We start from the raw sequence: 22,200 nt of genomic DNA on the forward strand, positions 1-22,200 counted from the left end.
ATAGCTAAACTCGAAAAAATTCAGATCTGGACAATGTTCCTTCTGCCACATGCCACAGAATGGTAAATGTTATTAGATCAAGTGACTCCATCACTGCCCAAAATCTGTATATACAAAAATGAATCCATATAGTTAAGGGAATTTTAATTTGGAATTATATTTTAATTTGATTTTCCTTGCTCCCTGAAACGTTTAAGGAGTCCTAAATCTGCACTCAACTACAGTGTCTTTTAAAAAGCGAGATTAGCTTTCCAAATTATAAGTATAATATGTGGATTTACAATTTACTTTGTATTTGCAACTGACCCTTCCTCAACATTTCACCTTGAGACATCTGCATAGCCTTTCCAACTTAACACTAGCTTCTGTTCCTGAACCAAAGATTTAGTTGTCATCATGGACAAAATTTGATCCTGTACCATGATATCCAGCAGCCATACTATGGCCCATTATTTTGAAATGTAGAAGTTGAGGTCCAAGGACAAAATGTTTGTGCTCCTGTTTTTGCATACAGAAGCTCAATAAGTGCATGTGCAAATTGTAACGATGCATTAAAATAGCTGATAGTGCATTTATTATTTATTTCAATTTAAATAGTTTAAAAAGACATTTTTACAAAAGTCTAGGCACTCCGACTCATAACAAATGCCACAGCAAAACCCCAACAGCATTAAATAATTATTCAGGCAGGAGCTCTGCAAGCCTGTCACCTACAAAAAAACTTCTTTCCACCCCCCATCATTTAATTGATTTATTATTAGTTTTATTTGTTATTTATATTACTGTAGTGCATAGGAGCCCTAATCATGGACCAGGACCCCATTGTGTTGGGAACTTCACAAACAGAGAACAAAAAAACATGGTTTATAATTTAAGTTTTAATCTTTTCACTCTTTTTTTTTTCTCTTTTTTAAAAAAGGTTTGGAGTGGTTACAGAATTCTTGGTCCTCCACAGTTTACCAGAGAAGACCGGGATGTGTCACAGCAAGGAGCTTAATAAACATAGGAACTTCTTGATTAGGGAGTTCTCTAGTTGCTGCTTAACGCGTGGCTCTTCATGTTTATGTTCTTACACTACACAGAGATGTCTCTCTTTCAAAGAAGACTTGAGTAATGTAATCCCCTACAAAAAATAAGCTAGGGCCCTCAAGACCATTAAACTAAACTGAGTGGCAACATTAGCTACTGTACCTGCTTTGGACTATAGGACATGTCTACATCTTATATCTCACCACATATTTTTGCAAAAATGAATCCTCAAGTCATGCAGATCTGTCTCAGATGAGCTGCTGTTAAAGCAAATTGGATCCAGGCCATATAGCAATGACTTCAGTATGGCAGGTCTGAAATAGTGTTACCACAGCTGTTTGTTAGAAATCCAAACAGACGTAATTCTGGGTTTGTGACTCCTAGGAGATTTTAGTCAGTATCAAGTATCATCTTTTGTTTTTTTCTGCAAATTTAAAGTGGCGTTAAGGTTGACAGGCTCATAGTTAAAATGCCTGGCCCCCATCTTATTTAGACTGAAATCGATAGGAAATTTCCTACGGATTTTCAATGGGAACAGGCTCAGTTCCTAGCTTCTACCTTAAAAAACAGTGATAATTAAATGATGCTTTCCAGATTTTGAGGACACCCCTCAGCTCCTCTAAGAACAAGAACTGTAAAAATCCCTGTTCCTCGCTGGATGACTCAGCAGTCATAACTATGGAGCACTGAGCTTTTTGATATTGTGCATGTACACAATCAAATCACACTGTCTTCTGCTTTCTCCGTTTTCTCCATCATTCTAGGCACACAAGACAATGAAACTGACCAAAAACCTGTTCTGTGCAACATTCAGAATGCAGGAGTCTTACTAGTTTCTTCCTGATCTGTGATTGCAAAATACCCATTACCCTGGATTCCTCTTTGTTAGTGAACAACAGAAGCATCTCCTACAACCTAAGTAGATGAATGTGTGGTCAGCAAGAATACTGTGGGAGACCGTGTCAAAAGCTTTGCTAAGGTCAAGGAACAACACATCCATTGCTTTCCCCTCATCCACAGAGCCAGTTATCTCGTCATAGAAGGCAATTAGATTAGTGAGGCATGACTTGCCCTTGGTGAATCCATGCTGACTGTTCCTGATCACTTTCCTCTCCTCCAAGTGCTTCAGAATTGATTCCTTGAGGACCTGCTCCATGATTTTTCCAGGCTGACTGGCCTATAGTTCCCAGGATCCTCCTCCTTCCCTTTTTTAAAGGTGGGTGCTACATTAGTCTTTTTCCAGTCATCAGAGTTTTCAAAGATAATGGCCAATGGCTCTGCAATCACATCCGCCAACGCCTTTAGCACTCTCAGATGCAGTGCATCCGGCCCCATGGACTTGTGCTCTTCCAGCTTTTCACTTCTTTCTCCACAGAGGGCTGGTCACCTCCTCCCCATGCTGTGCTGCCCAGTGCAGTAGTCTGGGAGCTGACCTTGTTCGTGAAGACAGAGGCAAAAAAAGCACTGAGTACATTAGCTTTTTCCACATCCTCTGTCACTAGGTTGCCTCCCTCATTCAGTAAGGGGCCCACACTTTCCTTGACTTTCTTCTTGTTGCTAACAAGAAACCGTTCTTGTTACTCTTAACATCTCTTGCTAGTTGCAACTCCAAGTGTGATTTGGCCTTCCTGATTTCACTCCTGCATGCCTGAGCAATATTTTTATCCTCTTCCCTGGTCATTTGTCCAATCTTCCACTTCTTGTAAGCTTCTTTTTTGTGTTTAAGATCAGCAAGGATTTCACGGTTCAGCCAAGCTGGTTGCCTGCCATATTTACTATTCTTTCTACACATCGGGATGGTTTGTCCCTGTAACCTCAATAAGGATTCTCTAAAATACAGCCAGCTCTCTTGAACTCCTTTTCCCCTCATGTTATTCTCTCAGGGGATCCTGCCCATCAGTTCCCTGAGGTTGTCAAAATCTGTTTTTCTGAAGTCCAGTGTCCGTATTCTGCTGCTCTTCTTTCTTCCCTGTGTCAGGATCCTGAACTCAACCATCTCATGGCCACTGCCTCCCAGGTTCCCATCCACTTTTGCTTCCCCTACTAATTCTTCCCAGTTTGTGAGCAGAAGGTCAAGAAGAGTTCTGCCCCTAGTTGGTTCCTCCAGCACTTGCACCAGGAAATTGTCCCCTACGCTTTCCAAAAACTTCCTGGATTGTCTCTGCACCGCTGTATTGCTCCCCCAGCAGAAATCAGGGTGACTGAAGTCTCCCATGAGAACCAGGGAACTTCCGTGAGTTGCCGGAAGAAAGCCTCGTCCACCTCATCCCCCTGGTCTGGTGGTCTATAGCAGACTCCCACCACGACATCACCCTTGTTGTTCACACTTTTAAACTTAATCCAGAGACTCTCCGGTTTTTCCTGCAGTTTCATACTGGAGCTCTGAGCAGTCATACTGCTCTCTTACATACAGTGCAACTCCCCCACCTTTTCTGCCCTGCCTGTCCTTCCTGAACTGTTTATATCCAACCATGACAGTACTCCAGTCATGTGAGTTATCCCACCAAGTCTCTGTTATTCCAATCACATCATAATTCCTTGACTGTGCCAGGACTTCCAGTTCTCCCTGCTTGTTTCCCAGGCTTCTTGCATTTGTGTATAGGCACTTGAGATAACTTGCTGTTTGTCCTGCTTTCTTAGGATGAGGCAGGAGCCCACCCCTTTCGCGCTCTCCTGCTCGTGCTTCCTCCCGGTATCCCAGGTCCCCACTTACCTCAGGGCTTTGGTCTCCTTCCCCCGGTGAACCTAGTTTAAAGCCCGCCTCACTGATGTAGTATGGCACTTACAAATGGTCACTCATCCTGCAGTAATTGTAGTTCTCTGAGATGTCTCCCCAAGAGTGCTCCACTTTAGGTGCGCTAGAGATTTCTCATAGCAGTGTCCATCTGGCCTGCACATGTATGCTTGTCAGTCTCCTGCCCTGTGCCATTGCTGTATAGCACTGCGTGGGCAAACCACCCTCAGTTCCTTCTCTACTGTGAAGCCTTATAGCAGAGAACTCCAAAGCAGTGGGGAAGGCAGGCAGGTAGTGGTAGCGGAGCACCCATAGGGACACACATCTTGTAGAACTACAGTTACTGCACAGGGTGAGTAACTATTTCTTCTTCAAGTAGTGTCCCTTCAGGTGCTCCACACTAGGTGACTACCAAGCAATTCCCCTTAAGGCAGAGGGGGCTTCAGTGTTGAGTCCAGTATGGAAGAAAGTACAGCCAAGCCGAACACAGTATCAGAAGCTGAGTCGTGAGCTATTGCGTAGTGTTCAGCGAATGTATGCAGACAAGCCAAGTAGTGGCCTTACATATTCCAATAATGGGTATGTTTTTGAGAAATGCCGTAGAGGTGGAAATGGACCTCGTAGAGTGAGTATGTATGTCCGTAGGTGCTTGAATATTACCAGATTCATAGCAAGAATTAATGCAGTCAGCTGTTCACGTAGAAAGTCTTTGATTAGAGACTGCAGGCCCTTTCAATCTACCTGCAAGCAAGACATCAATTTGGAGGTCTTTCTGAAGGGTTTAGTCCTATCCAGACAGAAGGCCCTAGACAGTGATTGGTAAGCAAATGGCAAAGTACATCAGATAAGGAAACCATCTTTGCCTGGGCCAGGTTGCAACTATTAGGATGACTCTAGATTTGTCCTTCTTTATTTTGAGCAGCTACCCCCACCCCCAAACGTTTCTCTGTGCCCCCCCAGGGGGGGTGCACCCCACAGATTGGAGACCTCTGTTTTAGATCATACCCTTAGCGATGCATATTGTCAATATCTTTGCCTTGTTGTAACTGACTGAAACACAGGAAACAATTCTCCTGCTGCTGCACAAGAAGGACTAGCATTCACCTCCCTTCCTCTCATCTTTGTGACCGCGGCAGGTTTTAACAGGAATGAAAAGCAATAAAAACTTATTTGAGTAACTAAATTAAGCAGATATGACTGAATACACTCAGGGAGTAGATCATATGAGTAAGAAGGTGCTATTTTTACATGTTTCAGATTAAAAATGCACTTTAAACTATTTTAGGAAGTCTGACCCTTAAACACAGGAGGTACTATTCTGCTCACTAACATTTGTGCGTGTCATTAGTTTTAGAACAACATTTTGCCACAATGTTTTCTTCATAAGGAGAAACATCTGAATAATGTGTACTTACTCTATCTCCTTTAGGACCTGCTGGGCCATGTGGACCGACTGGGCCATCCATACCCTAAAAGATTAAACAAACAAGTAGTGAAAAACAAATGCCCTGAAATCTGTTAGCGGTTCTTAATTGCAGATTTATTCTGGTCAGGAACTACCTTAGGATCAGTTCAGCTCCCACTGGCTGAAAATATAGGTTGAGATTGTCAAATCTTAATGATGCTGGGAATTGGGCATCCAAATCCACTAGGGGGTTTGAAAATCCCATCTATAAACTATTAGCTATGATGTATGTAGCTCATCTTTCATCTAATTGGTTTGTACTTTATTGCTTTAAATCAACAGATTAATAAAGGTTTTAAAATGTAGAGTGAATTTCTGCCACTAGGAGTTAAAGGGTTAAACAAGGAAGTTTATACTAAAAATTGTGTAGATTAAATATAAGAGGCCATAATGACGAATGACAGGCTTAACGAGGCCTTTAAATACATAGCTATGTTGTTCCTTCACTTTTCCCCTTCCTTCTTCATCATTATAAATGCCACAGCAGTTAACATTTGTTGTAAATATCAAAAGGCTCAACATCAAGTTGTCGAAGTTTTGCACCACTCTCACAGACTCCGTATTACCTGGTCTTGTGAAGGTAGTACAAAACTCATCAGGGCTTCAGATTATACAGAGAAGCCTAATTTTACCAAGTAGAACAAGCGCTAGTGAAACTATTGCTTTTTACACTTCTTGTTGTTGCTTTCTCAGCTCAGAATTGATGTTTCAAGCATGGCATGGTTTCCACTACTGAAGTCAGACGGAACAGTACAAATAAAAGACAGGAAAAGGAAGATATACAGCATGCTTCATTCAAATGGCAGTTCTCCTTACATGGGATTTGAAAGCTAGTCTCAGTGACAAAGCTACAATTTCCAAGGCCAATGTAAATCCAAGATGAACATAAAGCTCAGAAAGAAGATGAATATACTTAGATATTCTGAGCCATGTCCCCGTTTTAACAGATTTTCCTGTACAGCTATATAAACTAGGCCAGCTCCAACCAAAATTTCACCCCATAATACATTAAGATTCAGAGCCCCATCTATAGAGCACGCCACTACCTGTCCCCCACTGCTAACCAGTACCAAGACTTTCTTCAGATTCAGCATCATGTAAGTTGCTTGATAAATTTTGCCTCATTCCATGTAAGTCACATGTATAAACTAGGCAAATAGGACCACTGTGAAACACATAGACTCAGTAGCAAAGCATGACACAGGAATGCAAGGGACTCACCCGGGGTCCTGGCTTTCCGTCTAAGCCAGATGCTCCCTGTATGATTAGGTGGAAGCATGGATGATGGGTATAACATGAATGACAAGAATGTGAGATTAGTAAGTGGTGTTGATGAATAAACATAACTTAAACACAGAATATAAGCTGTTACGGGGTTCTGGAATGAGGATTACATTATTACAATATGTTAGTTAAAAAATTACATACAACATTAAGAGCCGGATTCTGATCTCAGTTACATTGGTTTTACACTGATGTAACATCACAGACCTGATGGAATTACTCCTGATTTACACCAGCGTACCTGAGATCAGAATGAGGCCCTAGATATATTAGTGTTACAAACATCAGACATTATGGTGTTTCTTGTGCTTTAATATGCATATACTTAATTTATAAATTAACTAACAAGTTGTCTAATGTGAATTATAAAATACTGACAATACTGACTACTCTACTTTGCAATGAAATTAAAATATACATTTTACATTTTACATTTTTTAACATCGATAAGAAGAGTTTAAGCTGAAGAAAATTGTGTTACATCACCAACAAAATCTTGGCCCTCATTACAATGGTTTTATTCGTTTTCAAGAGCCCAGGAGACAATGACGTTTCCTGTTTTTACCAGCAAATTACAATTGTAGCGCATGTTCACGAACATTGGATCTAATTCCAGGCTGGAAGTGCAGATATGCATTGCACTTTGGGCTATTCAGTTTAACATCCTCAGGGACTGGCTGACCCCTGGTGGATTTTATATGAATAACATAAGACTGGTATACTGGAAACTATTTGCTGGATTATCAAAGGGACTTTTTGTCAACTTGAAAATTGCTAGTTTCACTGAAAGACACTAAAATCTTTCTGGTAAAGGTGACATTCCTCAGAGTCTCTCTGCAAATCTTTAAAAACTTTTGACCAGATTTTTTCTGATCTTTTTTTAAATGCTGCTGCGCACAATATCTACACAACAACAGGGGAAGCAGATTGACTATAAAGTGGAAAACAGTTAAATTGACTTTTCACAAACTGCTGTCAAATGCACAAAGGAAACATAAAATATATTGTTTTTCTTCTAATCACTTTCAGCTCTGGTGTCTCTTGGGACAAAATTTTCAAATGGAAATGTGATTTTTAAGTCAATTATGTCCCTTTAAGATCAATTTATGCCAAGTACCTATAATGAAAACTGTTCTGAACAGTACAAGGCAAAAGTACAAACAAACAACCAAACAAAAAATCCAGCATCTCTGGCTGAATGGGGAATGTTTTAAAATTCTAGAAGCCAATTCCCAAGGTCTTTACTCAAATTTTACTCAGTCCTGACTCAGGCAAACCTCCCACTTTAGTGGCAGTTCTTCAATGAAATATCACTGAGGATACATCGAAATTAAAACACAACGTGTTTGATAAAACCACGTTTTTAAAGCAAACACCACACAACATTGAAATCACAACATGATTAATGTAATGGGGCTGACAGCATCCTCGTGAGGCTATTAACACTGTCCACTGACACGTGACAAAAAGAAACTGACAGCACTGTGTGTTACAGGATGTGACTTTGGACAATGGTACAGACTCTAGATACAACAAAACAAGACTGATGTTCTGCTCCAACATGATAGAGGTTTATAAATGCTGTTGAGTAAACCAGATTTGTTGGTTGAAAGTAGAGAGAAAAAGTCTGTGATTTGCACTGAAATTGAATAGTTTTTTTACTTACTGGAAGACCAAGGGGCCCTCTGTCACCCTTTTGACCTGGTTCACCCTTCAATCCTTTAAGACCATTTAACCCTGGTTCACCCTAAATGTAAAAGTATAAATGCCAATTTTTTGGTGCTATAATGGGTAGTTAAGCTGGGACAGAAGAGAGCCAGTCTTAGATGTAGCTGCAAATTCCAGTTCAAAACAAAAGCCAGTTCTTTTCAGTGTAAGGTACTAATTCAGCATTCACAGATTATTGGCAATTTACATGGAGATATTGTACTGACCTGTGCTAAAATATACAATAGACAATGACTGGTCATTTTAAATACAACTGTGTGTTGAAATAATACAAGAAACTGCTGTGTAAAACTTTCCTGACTCACTTCTAAATAATTATTGAAGTATTTGTCTCATGTGGGGTCAATTGTAATTTTCCTGCCTCCTGAGTTTCCTCTATGCCCACACGTTTCTGTCATAGACTGATAATTCAAAAGAAAAGAAAAACCTTAGACAAGAATATTAGAGATTGTATTTAGTTCAGATTAGTAATAATTGATTTCTGCAGTGAGATCTGCAGAAAGGTGCATTTTGTGTGGAAGTACATTCTCTTCCAATGACAAACTGGAATTTGCAACACAGTCTTATGTAAAGATACTTTAAACCTTTAAGCACTCATAGTTAAACAGGAAATTAAGAGGAGCAGTGTGTTGTATGGGGACAATGCATTTTGGGGGTCCATTCTTCACTGATCTCACAAAAAAACTATTTATAGTAGAACAAAAGATGTTGTGGAAAGATTGAGATTATCTAGTTACTTGGACATCACTCTATTAAAAATGGTGAAGTGAATAATGGTGAACCTAGGGTATGTGTAAAGGCATCTTCACACTATGTAAAACTACCACAGCATGGTGGCTCTATAGACAACTCAGGGTGCTAACAATACCTGCTTCCAGTGAGAAATGGAAATGCATAGGATTTTCTCTGTGCGAAGGACGGTGCCCTGCTCCCAGGGTTTCTCACAAACAAACAAACAAACCATAAAAGAATTTAATCTATGCTTCTGCTTTCAGTGATGTCTCTTTTGTCCCTGCCTTAAAACAGGAGCCATTTCTCTATTCTTCCTCCATTTGAGTGAATGGATGTCTCTGCAATGGAGCTGGAAATTGTAATTTCCAGCTTAAATAGACATATCCATGCTTTGTCCCTTTCCTGACATTTGGAAGCAGAAATCCTACAAAAACTTGACTCTCAGGTCAAAAGTCCGAAGAAAGACAGGTGCTAAGCTGGAATAGAACTAGGGTTGTCAATTAATTACAGTTAAATCACACGATTAACTCAATAATATTAATTGCGATTAAAAAAATTAATCGTGACTAATCACAGTTTTTAATCGCACTGATAAACAACAGAATACCAATTAAAATTTACTAAACATTTTGGATGTTTTTCTATATTTTCATATATATATATTAGCCTGTGTTGTAACTGAAATCAAAGGGTATATTATTTTTCATTACAAATATTTGCACTGTAAAAATTATAAACAAAAGAAACGGTATTTTTCAATTCACCTCATAGAAGTACTGTAGTGCAATCTCTGTCATGAAAGTGAAACTTACAAATGTAGATTTTTTTTGTTACATAACTGCACTCAAAAACAATGGAAAACTTTAGAGCCTACAAGTCCACTCAGTCCTACTTCTTGTTCAGCCAATCGCGAAGACAAACAAGTTTGTTTACATTTACAGGAGATAATGCTGCCCTCTTCTTATTTACAATGTCACCAGAAAGTGAGAACAGGCATTTGCATGGCACTTTTGTAGCCAGCATTGCAAGTCATTCACATGCCAAATATGCTAAACATTCGGAGGCCCCTTCATACTTCGGCCACCATTCCAGAGGACATGCTTCCATGCTGATGACACTCGTTAATAAAATAATGCATTAATTAAATTTGTGACTGAACTCCTTTGGGGAGAATTGTATGTCCCTTGCTCTGTTTTATCCACATTCTGCCTTATATTTCATGTTATAGCAGTCTCAGATGATGACCCAGCACATGTTGTTCATTTTAAGAACACTTTCACTGCAGATTTCACAAAACGCAAAGAACATACTGATGTGAGATTTCTAAAGATAGCTACAGCACTCAACCCAAGGTTTAAGAATCTGAAGTGCCTTCCAAAATCTGATCAAGACAGGGTGTGGAGCATGCTTTCAGAAATCTTAAAAGAGCAACACTCCAATGCTGAAACTACAGAACCCAAACCACCAAAAAAGAAAATCAACCTTCTGCTGGTGGCATCTGACTCAGATAATGAAAATGAACATGTGTCGGTTCATACTGCTTTGGATTGTTATCGAGCAGAACCCATCTTCAGCATGGACATATGTCCCTTAGAATGGTGGTTGAAGGATGAAGGGACATATGAATCTTTGGCACATCTGGCACATAAATTACTTGCGACGCCGGTTACAACAGTGCCATGGGAACATCTGTTCTCACTTTCAGGTGACTTTGTAAACAAGAAGCGGGCAGCATTATCTCCTGCAAATGTAAACAAACTTGCTTGTCTTAGCGATTGGCTGAATAAGAAGTAGGACTGAGCAGACTTGCGGGCTCTAAAATTTTACATTGTTTTATTTCTGAATGCAGGGTTTTTTGTACATAATTCTATATCTGTAAGTTCAACTTTCATGATAAGGAGATTGCACTACAGTACTCGTATTAGATGAATTGAAAATACTATTTCTTTTGTTTTTTTACAGTGCAAATACTTGTAATCAAAAATAAATATAAAGTGAGCACTGTACACTTTGTATTCTGTGATGTAATTGAAATCAATATATTTGAAAATGTAGAAAATGTAGAAAACATCCAAAATATTTAAATAAATGGTATTCTATTCTTGTTTAACAGTGCGATTAATCATGATTAATTTTTTTAATCGCTTGATAGCCCTAAATAGAACTGATTTCAGAAGATCATTACTGAACCAAGCCTCCAATGCCAGGCAAAGTTTGACATAGTCTAACTGTGACTCAAACCTTTAAAAAGGGATATTTCTATCTCATCCCCCGTACCTCAAAAACCAAATAATCCTTTTTTAGAAAGCTGAATATGAAAAGAGAAATGTAATGATTAAAATGGTTGTTACAGGATTCATTATGCTTGAGTGTGATACTAAATTTTTGAACTAATGTGTTAATTTAATTAAAATACAAATTAAACCATGGTTTCTTTTAATCTTTCCAAAATCATCCATGTTTTCAGGAAACTGGCTGTTGTCTAAAACTTTTGCAGGGTTTCTGGGGTATGTGTCATGCGCACATTCTATGCTAGGGATGAGGGAGTGTTTCCAGCAGCACTAAGATATATACTGATGCCTGGTGTGGGACTCCTAGTGGGGACTGTTGGAAGGAAGGTGAACTTGTGTTGGAAGGCCTAGGAGATGGGAGAGAGAGCAGAGGAAGAGGAAAAGAGGCATATCTGGAAACCAGTTTATTTGATTTCTCCTCCTCCATGTACAACACACTCATCCTCTGTGTTCTAAAGCGTAATTTAAGGCAATTGCAAATCACTAATTAGAATAGCATGAAACTCTCACCAGCAAACAGGAGGCTAGGTAATTTTAATACCAGTTCATAATCATAATTATAAAAATCTAGTCCAATTTATGCTCATGTGTAACACACACAAGCAATCATCATAAATTATTACAATTCAAAAATATCCTTTAACTTTTACTTTAGTATCTGCTTAAAGGCTTAAGAGTATCAGAAATATTTCACAAATAAATGAGACAAAGGACACAACATAGATGCATGCTTCACTATGGTTAACAAAGAACATAGCATGGCACATTACAGATTTAAGGAATCCAGGCAATTATTCATTTACCTTTGGGCCAGGCAGTCCATGGGGTCCCTGAAAATAAAGATTCCATCTTTAATGAAGAAAATAAAGGTTTGTTGCCTTTTCTAGGTACAAGTTGCACCTGCATTTTTCTTTTTACAAAATAAATTGCAAGTGCCAATATAAATAATTGCACCGCTAAGTACCCCACTGGGGGAACAAAACAGGGAAACACATTTATACCCACAATTAATTTCTCCACTTCCTAAGAACTTTGGGTTAGGATCCAAATACAGGTCCAAAATCCAGGGCTTGGGTCCATCTCTAATAGTCATGTACTCTCAGCACTTTTATTAAGCAAGCATTACAATGTGGAGAGGGAAAGAAAGACTTACCATAGGGCCTGGTGACCCATGCGGCCCTGGTGGTCCTGAGGGTCCTATGATCTACATATAGAAAATGATGTCATTAGCTCATGTAGTGAAGGGATCTCCCTTGTAAATACAGGAAGTCAGACTCTTTCTCCCCAGCTCTCTGCTAACATCGTTTGTCACCATTCAGATGAAGAATACTGCAGAGTGCTGCAGTTGCTGGAGAGCACTTTAAAAAGTAACAGCATAACTTGCACATATATATGGCATCTTTAGCTTTGTACTTGGAGTGCTTCTCAGACTTGGCTATTATTCGCACTTAATGGACGGAGTATCTGAGGTACAGAGAGAAAAAAATGACATGTCCAAGGTCATACTTCAGGTCAGATGCGGAGCTACAAACAGAATACAGGGTCTCCTGACTCCCAGTCCTCCACTCAAACCATTAGATAACTTTAAAACACTAGCTAGTAGTAAACTTCTTCAAATGCTGTTGGCTCTTTTATTTTCTGGTACATATTCCCTGCTATACTTGCAATCTATATACTACAGGAATAGCGAAGAATGCTGTGATGCCATTCCCTGGTTCCTTTCCAATCCTGATCAATGGAGATAAAACTAAACAATTTACCTTAAGTCTTGGGACATATCTAGATTGCCCTCTTCCTCCCTTTTTATTTGATTTAGTCCAACAAGCACTACTTGCACAAATGTTCAGGCTTAATCCCAATGATGAAGTCATTACAACAGGTAATCAGGTTCTTCAGTTTTCAGCATGTGTTCATTACATGCTGGTTTACTTTACTGATCCCACCAAATCCAGAAATAAGAATTTCATTCTGGTATTTATAATGTTTAACACCACTTCTCACACGGGGCTCAATCCAAAATAGCTATGAATTGTGACTTATGAGAGCAGTACTGAGAGCTACCAGGAGGGCTGCCGAGCAGCACAGCCAGTTCTAGGGATTAACATATAGCGCTAATCACTTTTCTAGCCAAACCTGAGGTTAAGTGTGGTGTCAACAAAGCAGGTTTTAAAATATAAAATAGGACGAAGAGAGAAGGGTTGATAATGGATGGTGGGAATCTGTCCTGGAAGTGGAGAGGAGTAGGATGGAAAAGAAAACAAGGACGATTGCCATGGCTGTTTTCTCTGGGGGATAAGCCTTTTACAAAAACACTACTAGGAAATTCAGCAAGATCTTTGAGTTCCACACACACATAATGTTGGAAAGAAACTAATTGATTTTCCCTTCAGAGCTAGATTGAGACATTTGTGCTCTGTAGTGAGAAATGGGATCTAGAGATGCCAGGACAGGGAGCCAGCAACTCTTGAATTCTTATCCTAGCTCTAATATTGGCTGCCTGTTGTCTTGGACACGATGCTTAACCTCTTTGCTTCAGTTTCATGATCTATAATATTGAGCTAATGGTACTTACCTATATCACAGGAGCCTTGTGTGAGGTTTTTATTTATGTTTGTAAAATGTTTTGAAGAGCCACATACATGTCTGATACTGCAAACACTTACTCATGTGAGTAATTCTGAATATTTCCATGAATAGTGGGACTATTCATGCCAGTAAAGATGCACCCCTGAAGCCATTAAGGACCGGATATAATGCTCAACCAAATCAATGGGAGTCCTTCATTTGACTTTAATGGGCTTTGGATTGGGGCTTACTATCATTATAGCCCTTTGGAGATCTGGTACTCACTGTACAAGGCTGATAGATAGATAAACAGATTGCTGAGACAAGAAATTCCCATCAGTCTTAACTCTCTGTCTTATCTCTCTATGATTCAACACAAGAAGGGATGGTTTCTATTCTCAGTGAAGCCAATGGGAGTTTTGTCAATGACTTATGTAGGGGGTCTGGATTCTTATATAGTTTTTAAAACATAGTATAGGGCTAAGTTAGTAAACTAGTGACCTACTTTCCAGAAGTCTGTATAGAGCAGTGATTCTCAAATTATTGTCCATCAGTGGTCTCCCTTGCCCACCGTGGTAGATCATAGAGTGAAACATTTAAACAACCCAAAAGTAGGGAACTGTTGGGGTTGGTAGGAGAGATCATCCATGAAGGTCCCCCTTTCTCTCATATGAAGTGTCCCTCAGAATGAAAAGGTGGAGAACCACTGCCACAATAATGAGCACATCACAATAGCATGGCAAGACTTACAGAAGGACCTTGAGGACCAGGCAAACCAACATCTCCTTTTTCTCCTTTCATACCATTGGCTCCCTATAAAATCATTATAAAGAGTTATTAAACAATTTCTGTCTTATTAACAATTGAATTCACTGTAGAGAAAAGAACATTTTTGTAATTAAATATTTATGCTTTTCATAATAAAAGTTTTGCTTGTAACGGAATTGTATCTCTAACTGTCATGACTTTCATACTTGACACCATGTTTTATAAATGTACGCTTATTGCAAAATCCCATGATAATAGCCAGTAAGCACTAGACTATCAAACAATTACAAATATTAATTTTAACTTGCATGGTTAAAAATATAGATAGAGCAGATAGCAAGGAGTTTATTAAAAGTTCTTTGTATTGTAATATACTGATTTCATTATACATTGTGGAGGGGTGTGTGTGTGTGTGTGTATACACACATTATTCATGATTAATGAATTATCAAAAAAATTAATCATGATTAATTGCAGTTTTAATTGCACAGTTAAACAATAGAAAACCAATTGAAATTTATGAAATATTTTGGATGTTTTTCTACATTTTCATATATATTGTAGTCAGCGTTGTAACTGAAATCAAAGTGTGTATTATTTTTTATTATAAATATTTGCACTGTAAAAATGATAAAAGAAATAGTATTTTTCAATTCACCTCATACAAGTACTTAGTGCAATCTCTTTGTCTTGAAAGCAAAACTTACAAATGTAGATTTTTTTTGTTACATAACTGCACTCAAAAACAAAACAATGGAAAACTTCAGAGCCTACAAGTCCACTCAGTCCTATTTCTTGTTCAGCCAATAGCTAAGACAAGCAAGTTTGTTTACATTTACAGGAGATAATGCTGCCCTCTTCTTATTTACAATGTCACCAGAAAGTGAGAAAAGGTGTTCGCATGGCACTTTTGTAGCTGGCATTGCAAGATATTTACATGCCAGATATGCTAAACAGTCGTGTGGCCCTTCCTGCTTTGGTCACCATTCCAGAGGACATGCTTCCATGCTGATGACACTCATTAAAAAAATGCGTTAATTAAATCTGACACTGAACTCCTTGGGGGAGAACTGTATGTCCCCTGCTCTGTTTTACCTGCATTCTGCATATATTTCATCTTATAGCAGTCTCGGATGATGACCCAGCACATGTTCATTTTAAGAACACTTTCACGGTAGATTTCACAAAACGCAAAGAAGGTACCAATGTGAGATTTCTAACTGGACCAAGGCTTAAGAATCTGAAGTGCCTTCCAAAATCTGATCAGGACAGGGTGTGGAACATGCTTTCAGAAGTCTTAAAAAAGCAACACTCCGATGTGGAAACCACAGAACCCGAACCACCAAAAAAGAAAATCAACCTTCTGCTGGTGGCACCTGACTTAGATGATGAAAATGAACATGTGTCAGACAGTACTGCTTTGGATTGTTATCGAGCAGAACCTGTCATCAGTATGGATGCATGTCCCCTGGAATGGTGGTTGAAGCATTAAACAAGAAGCGGGCAGCGTTGTCTCCTGAAAATGTAAACAAACTTCAGCGATTGGCTGAATAAGAAGTAGGACTGAGTGGACTGCAGACTCTAAAATTTTACACTGTTTTATTTTTGAATGCAGGTTTTTTGTACCTCATTCTATATTTGTAAGTGCAACTTTCATGATAAAGAGATTGCACTGCAGTACTTGTATTAAGTGAATTGAAAAATACTATTTCTTTTGTTTTTTTACAGTGTGAATACTTGTAATCAAAAATAAATATAAATATAAATACTTTTTATTCTATGTTGTAATTGAAATCAATATATTTGAAAATGTAGAAAACATCCAAAAATATTTAAATAAATGGTATTCTTTTACTGTTTAAGTACGATTAATTACGCGATTAATCCCGATTAATTTTTTTAATTGCTTGACAGCCCTAGTATCTGTATGTATATATATACATATATACACACACACACTCACATACACCCCCCCCAAACAAATATACATAGCATATATTATATAGATTTAAAATCCTTCTATAAACACAAAAATAGACTTTCTCTCCTTCAAGAATATGAGTCAGCCACTGAGATTCCCGGTATCAAGCTATTTCTTGTGTAATCAAGCAGCTCATTTCTCCTGAATGTTACCACATTTATTTTTGTCAAAGCACTGCTGTGATTGATGACTCTTACAATGGACAAATAAATTTGTTCAGCATACCAGTTAATCTACATCTTTCCACATTTTATTTGCCCATAAATAGAATGAAAAGTTCTGGCAAACAACTTTTGGTCTATTATTCATGCCTCCTCCTAGTCTAGAAATGGAACTACTAACACTTTCATTTTATGTTTTCTGCTACTTCTGAAACGTACAAACACTTAAGAATTACCAAATGTGGAAGATATCATTAAAAAACCCAAATTAGCTTTCAGCTAAATTAAATTGATTTTGCAAACTTACTGGTAAGCCTGGAAGTCCAATTCCTCCCTTTTCTCCTGGCATGCCAGACTCACCCACGTCCCCCTTTGAGCCTTTAGGACCCTGAAAAATCATATCTTTGTCATGAAAATGACTTATACAATGCTCACATATCAATAAAATCCTGGATTTGTTTAAGGATAAACCAGTAAAACATAGAGTAACTTTTTGCCTCTGATAGGTATGAATTTATTATTGCATCACTGCATAGTCACTGCATGTGTCACATATGGCCATGTCATGTGACTATGAATTCTAAAGCCCACCCCTTCCACAATGTACAGTAACATTATTTCTAAAAAAAGCCATAATTGTTCATAGGGTCTGGCCCTAGGTGATGTACTCATGATGTACCTGCTCCCCTTCAGCTCCTGGAGTTCCTTGGGATCCTGGTTCACCCTGTAAGACATAAGGTGGAATTGCGTTATCTTCCCTTATTACTCCAATTATTGGAGAGATTATGCTGTGCTAAGTAAATTATGTTGGTCAGTAATACCCCAAACCCCACACCTTAGCAGTGCACGACAGCACAATGAATGACGTAGCTGCATATTACACTGCAGAGAATAGGAGAGAGACATGTCATCTTGTTAAACTTGTTGTGGAAGTTTATCTGCTACAGTATCTACATACACAGAATACTTACAATGGGCCCTGCCCAACTAGATTGTATAAGGCACAGAAAGGGGTATAAATTGACTGCACACTGGCTGACTTACACAGGAGAAAAATTCCACCATCCTCCCAAAAAACACCCACTCTGCACCATTAAAGTCAAATGGGAGTTTGTCATTCACACCAATGAACATAAGATTAAGCTCATGAGCAGTGGTTTAGGATGCTCAACAATGTTGCAGCCTGGGTGAATAAATATGGACGACTCAGACCCTTTCTGATTTCTTGCCTGGCTAATCTGATTGTGTCAGTCAACCAGGGAAGAGCCTCCCTACCCCAGTAGAATGTGGGAAGATGCCCTGATTCCTGAATGTCATTCCCAAGGGAGGAGATGACATATAGGGGAGTTGGGGTCGGATCTTTGGTTCCAACCTCTTTAAGGCTGAATTCTGGTTTACCTTGGCTATTTCTGAGGGGGAAAGTATCCTCTTTGACAAGGAAGCCACGTTCTGCAACTGTAGCCCCAGAGTTTCAGAAACCCACCCCTGACTGGGATCTGCAGAGACTCTGTAGGCTACACAGATCCTACTGAAATGTCTTTCTATGCCCTCACATATACTGTCCCTCAACAGTTTGTGAAAACCAGAAAGACAGTATTTTCTCACAAATGCTTGCATTGACTCACTTACATCTATACTGGCATTTGGTGAAAAACCTTTAAATGCAAGAACAATTTTTGATAAACCAAAAATAATGCATTTTCCCATGATATCATGGGATGGGATGCATCATAAATTTAAAACAAATGGCATTGTTTCCAGTGTGGGCTGCACAAGAGAGTATTTGCTCTTCATGAGAGCTCATAATCACTGAGAGAGTTTGCTGCTACCCAAACAGGATATTCTGGAGGATACATTATATGATAAGCTCTTAAGAACTACAATAATTATCTCTTATTTAATCCTATCTGGATAGGTTAGCTATCCTGCACCAGCTTAGGGAGGATCCACTGTTCACTCAACATATTCTGCTTTAAAAAAAAACAACCCCTTTGTAAGTGTAAGCAATTCATGATTTAGATTGTATAAACAGAGCCCCATTTGGAAAATGCATAGCATACAGCTCCTATATGCTGCACTTTAATGTGTGCATCATCATACAGAAAATATAGAGACTATTCAAATTTAACCAAATTTTGTTTTGCAATTAATAAATGTTAGCTAATAAGACATCTTCTATATGAAAAATACATGTAGACAGAGAAACAGACAGCTAGACTCTGTTCTATTTTGTGTGGGTTTACTGGAGTGGAAAAGGGAACTTCCTCCACTCTTGCATATCCCTGCAAATACAAGGCAGAATATGGTCTTAGTTGTCTTGAATGCCATATATGGTGTTGGCCTGATAATGCTCCACAGCACCAAAGAGATGGGATCAGTTGGCTTGGGATTGCAGCCAGTCTCCTGGCACCCTGTGCACATATTGATCTTGGTGGCAAGTCAGGGGAGTAGAATATGCTGTTCCTTTTTGGAGCAGCAGTATAGCGTGCTGCAGGAATCAGTGTTTTTCTCTTTCTGGTGCATATATATGATACAAAAGCTGCATTAATCTGTCCCCATATTTTGGCAAGCACTTCCATGTACAGCCCCCAGTGCAGATTATTTCTGCCAGCCAAGAGTGTGAACAATCTGGATGTTGCTGTGTGCATGGGAGCCATTGTCTGGTGAAGTAGCTATTTCTAAAAGTATGTGGATCACCCTCCCTGACCACTAGGCCATACCTTGGGACCCTCCTCCACAGCAGAAGGCCTACAGAGCAACCTCAATGCAGAGTTGGGAGGGAACACCAGCAGTGCACCACATTGGCTGAGCATGGGTGATTTTCTATTGGGCATCAATGCACAACACCCAACCAAAAGTGTACATATATTGAAATAAACATTTTATACTAATTAAGATGCATATCATGATATTAGTCCCATCATGTAATATTTCAAGTGTATATGCTCGTCTATGCAGTATATTTTATATATAAATGAACCACGTATGTAAGCAAATAAATAAGCAGAAAATTGGACCGTACATATAACATTTTTTCGTTCACTGGCAATTTTGAAAAATTGGAAAAAATCATTTTGGGTTAAATAAAACATTTTGTTTCATTTTTGAGCATTTTTTTCATTAAAAAAATTAAAGAAAATTTTGAGAGGAAAAGTAATTTGAATAAAAAAGTTGAAACATTTCATTTAGAAAATCTCAAAATGAAACATTTCAATTTTTATAGAATTTTGTTTAGCTTCTTTTCTGACCAAAACAATTCGGTAAAATCAACATGAATTTGCAAAATGTTATAGTGTCATTCAATCTACATTTTTCACTGGAAAAAAGTTTTAGTCAAAAAATTTCACCCAGCTCTGCTAGTGAATTCCTGGACTTTTATAAGAGGATGTGTTAACTAAGAAAGATCACCTTTGGTCCTTGTGCTCCTTGAGGTCCGGGTGGCCCTGGTGGACCCTAGACACAGAAACAGAAAAATCTGTTAGCTTTGAACCATCTAAGCTCTTGCAGAACATATCAGATACACATAAGTGTGAACGTCACCATTGTTAAAAACACAACCAGTCTTTTTAAGAAAACTTTATTAACACGGGAAGAACCAACACCAGCTACAAACAGGTTGTTAATTTATGACAACTCTCAACAGACAATATGGAGTCACAAAAACCTGTGTTAAAATAACATTTCATGGTTATGGTTTTGAACTTATGAAGGGGCTGCTGCTCCTATTGATGGAAATGGCAAAGCTTCCATTGATTTCAGTGGGAACAAGACTGAATCCCAAAGTACGAAAAATGTAAAGCTGGCATCAGAGCCTACTGAAATCAATGGACAAACTCCTATGTTCAGTGCTTTGTGGGATGAGGTCATGAGTCATTAACTCATCCCCTTTTGGCTAGCAACTGTAGCAGAAACAGCCTATATGATTGCTTACTGTTCTGAAAAGCTGCACAATGGGGGATGCACTAAAAACACACAAATTCCATCACTATTATAACAACATTTACAAAGATGGCAAAACAGGCCTAATGAAAATGTTAGAGATAAACAATTAAACAAAAAAGGGAATAAATTAATTTGATCAAATCTGCAGCTCCTTTGGAGCCTAATTCTGCAAAATTCTAAGTGTGTCCTATGACACACTGGGTCCCCTAAGTTTCTAGTGAAGTCAAAAACTCTGGCCCAATGTGTATAAACCTCCAGTGGGAGTCAGTGAGAGTGCAAGGCATAGAAAATACTCCGCACTCTGCAGGATGTGAGCTGTAGGTACTGGAAAATTTCAGTATTTCATATGACAAGTTCTTTTAACAGTGTCTGACAAGAAAGAGAAGGAGAAATCATCACACTAAATCCCTCTCCTGTATTCCTGCTTATAAACTGAAATAGGCTACTTTTTAGGGGGAGGGGGGAAGGTGAACTTCTGTGTAAAGTTTTCACCCAATATGATTTAAAATAACTGAACTGTCTACCCTGAAAAATAAGGCTGACAACAGAAAGTTAACTGGTGCCCAATCCTATACTTCTTGCACACTCAGAACGCCCATTTAAATTAATGAGAGATTTGAGAACAGAGCAAATGAAGGATCTGGTGCACAGAGACAGCAATACTCAGAACCTTACATGTCTAATCTGTCTTGCACTTCTATCAATGGAGTTTTGTCATTATTCGATAGGAAAAGAATCTGGCCCTAGTTTTCAACAATATGTTCATTGTAAGGAAAAATTTAGTGAACAGACACATACATGATGATGAACTGGGTCAAAATCAGATGAATGAAGATACATCCTAAATCAGCTGAATTATGAACATGCAACTACACAGAATAAAATAGCTACAAAGCACAATAAGTCATGCAGTAAGAATTACCGTGACAGTTAGGGTGGTAATCCTCTGTTGGCAAAATATATTAACAAAAGACAATGTTATCAGATGTGAATACTGAAATAAAATATTTCACTTGTTTAATAATGAACTTCACAGAATCTGTGCTGTGTCTGGGAGATCTGTATCTTACATTGGAGTTTTATATAAGTGAAGACTACAGGCTCTGGCTATAAAATTTTCAGGTCCAAATAAGATGTACCATAACAACAGTAGAATTTGATGGAGGAAAACTTTTGGCTCCTATACATAGCTATATATTAATCTTCCACACCTCTCCTGTTCTAAGAGCTGTTATTTTGCCCAATATTTTGAGGTCTCTGCTGGTTCGGTGTCATTAACAAATACAATTCCCAGAGCTGTGATGCAGGTAGTAATAACGGTACACAAACCAAGTTGCTGATCCACAATATCAGCCATCTTAACTTCAGCTCCATTTAAAACATTTGGAGGAGGGGCAGATCAATATTTTCATAATGGAAAAAGGGAAAATAGTTAGATTGGTAATTTTTTGTGTTTCAAAGATAGAATAAAACAAAAAGTAGTGAAAATTCTCAAAAGGCAATACAAAATTACTTGGTTG

At 38.5% G+C, this 22,200-nt stretch overlaps 1 protein-coding gene across 5 annotated transcripts in view; it reads right to left on the reverse strand.

The window, feature by feature from the left end:
* The window catches only part of LOC140910300 (uncharacterized), a 118,584-nt gene that overhangs the window by 19,083 nt on the left and 77,301 nt on the right, over nt 1–22,200 (reverse strand). For 4 of the 5 annotated variants that reach the window (XM_078852458.1, XM_078852455.1, XM_078852456.1 and 1 more), the window contains 9 exons: nt 21,603–21,626; nt 20,147–20,191; nt 17,418–17,462; nt 17,046–17,126; nt 14,579–14,641; nt 12,417–12,467; nt 12,067–12,093; nt 8,179–8,259; nt 5,179–5,232 (listed from right to left, as the gene is read on the reverse strand). In XM_078852458.1, coding sequence (XP_078708584.1) covers nt 5,179–5,232; nt 8,179–8,259; nt 12,067–12,093; nt 12,417–12,467; nt 14,579–14,641; nt 17,046–17,126; nt 17,418–17,462; nt 20,147–20,191; nt 21,603–21,626 — 471 coding nt within the window. Of the gene's footprint in view, nt 1–5,178; nt 5,233–6,449; nt 6,486–8,178; nt 8,260–12,066; nt 12,094–12,416; nt 12,468–14,578; nt 14,642–17,045; nt 17,127–17,417; nt 17,463–20,146; nt 20,192–21,602; nt 21,627–22,200 lie in introns of all 5 variants that reach the window. The other variant, XM_078852457.1, reaches the window with a different exon arrangement.

This window comes from Lepidochelys kempii, chromosome 4, assembly GCF_965140285.1.
Source record: "Lepidochelys kempii isolate rLepKem1 chromosome 4, rLepKem1.hap1, whole genome shotgun sequence".
Lineage (NCBI taxonomy): Eukaryota > Metazoa > Chordata > Testudines > Cheloniidae > Lepidochelys > Lepidochelys kempii.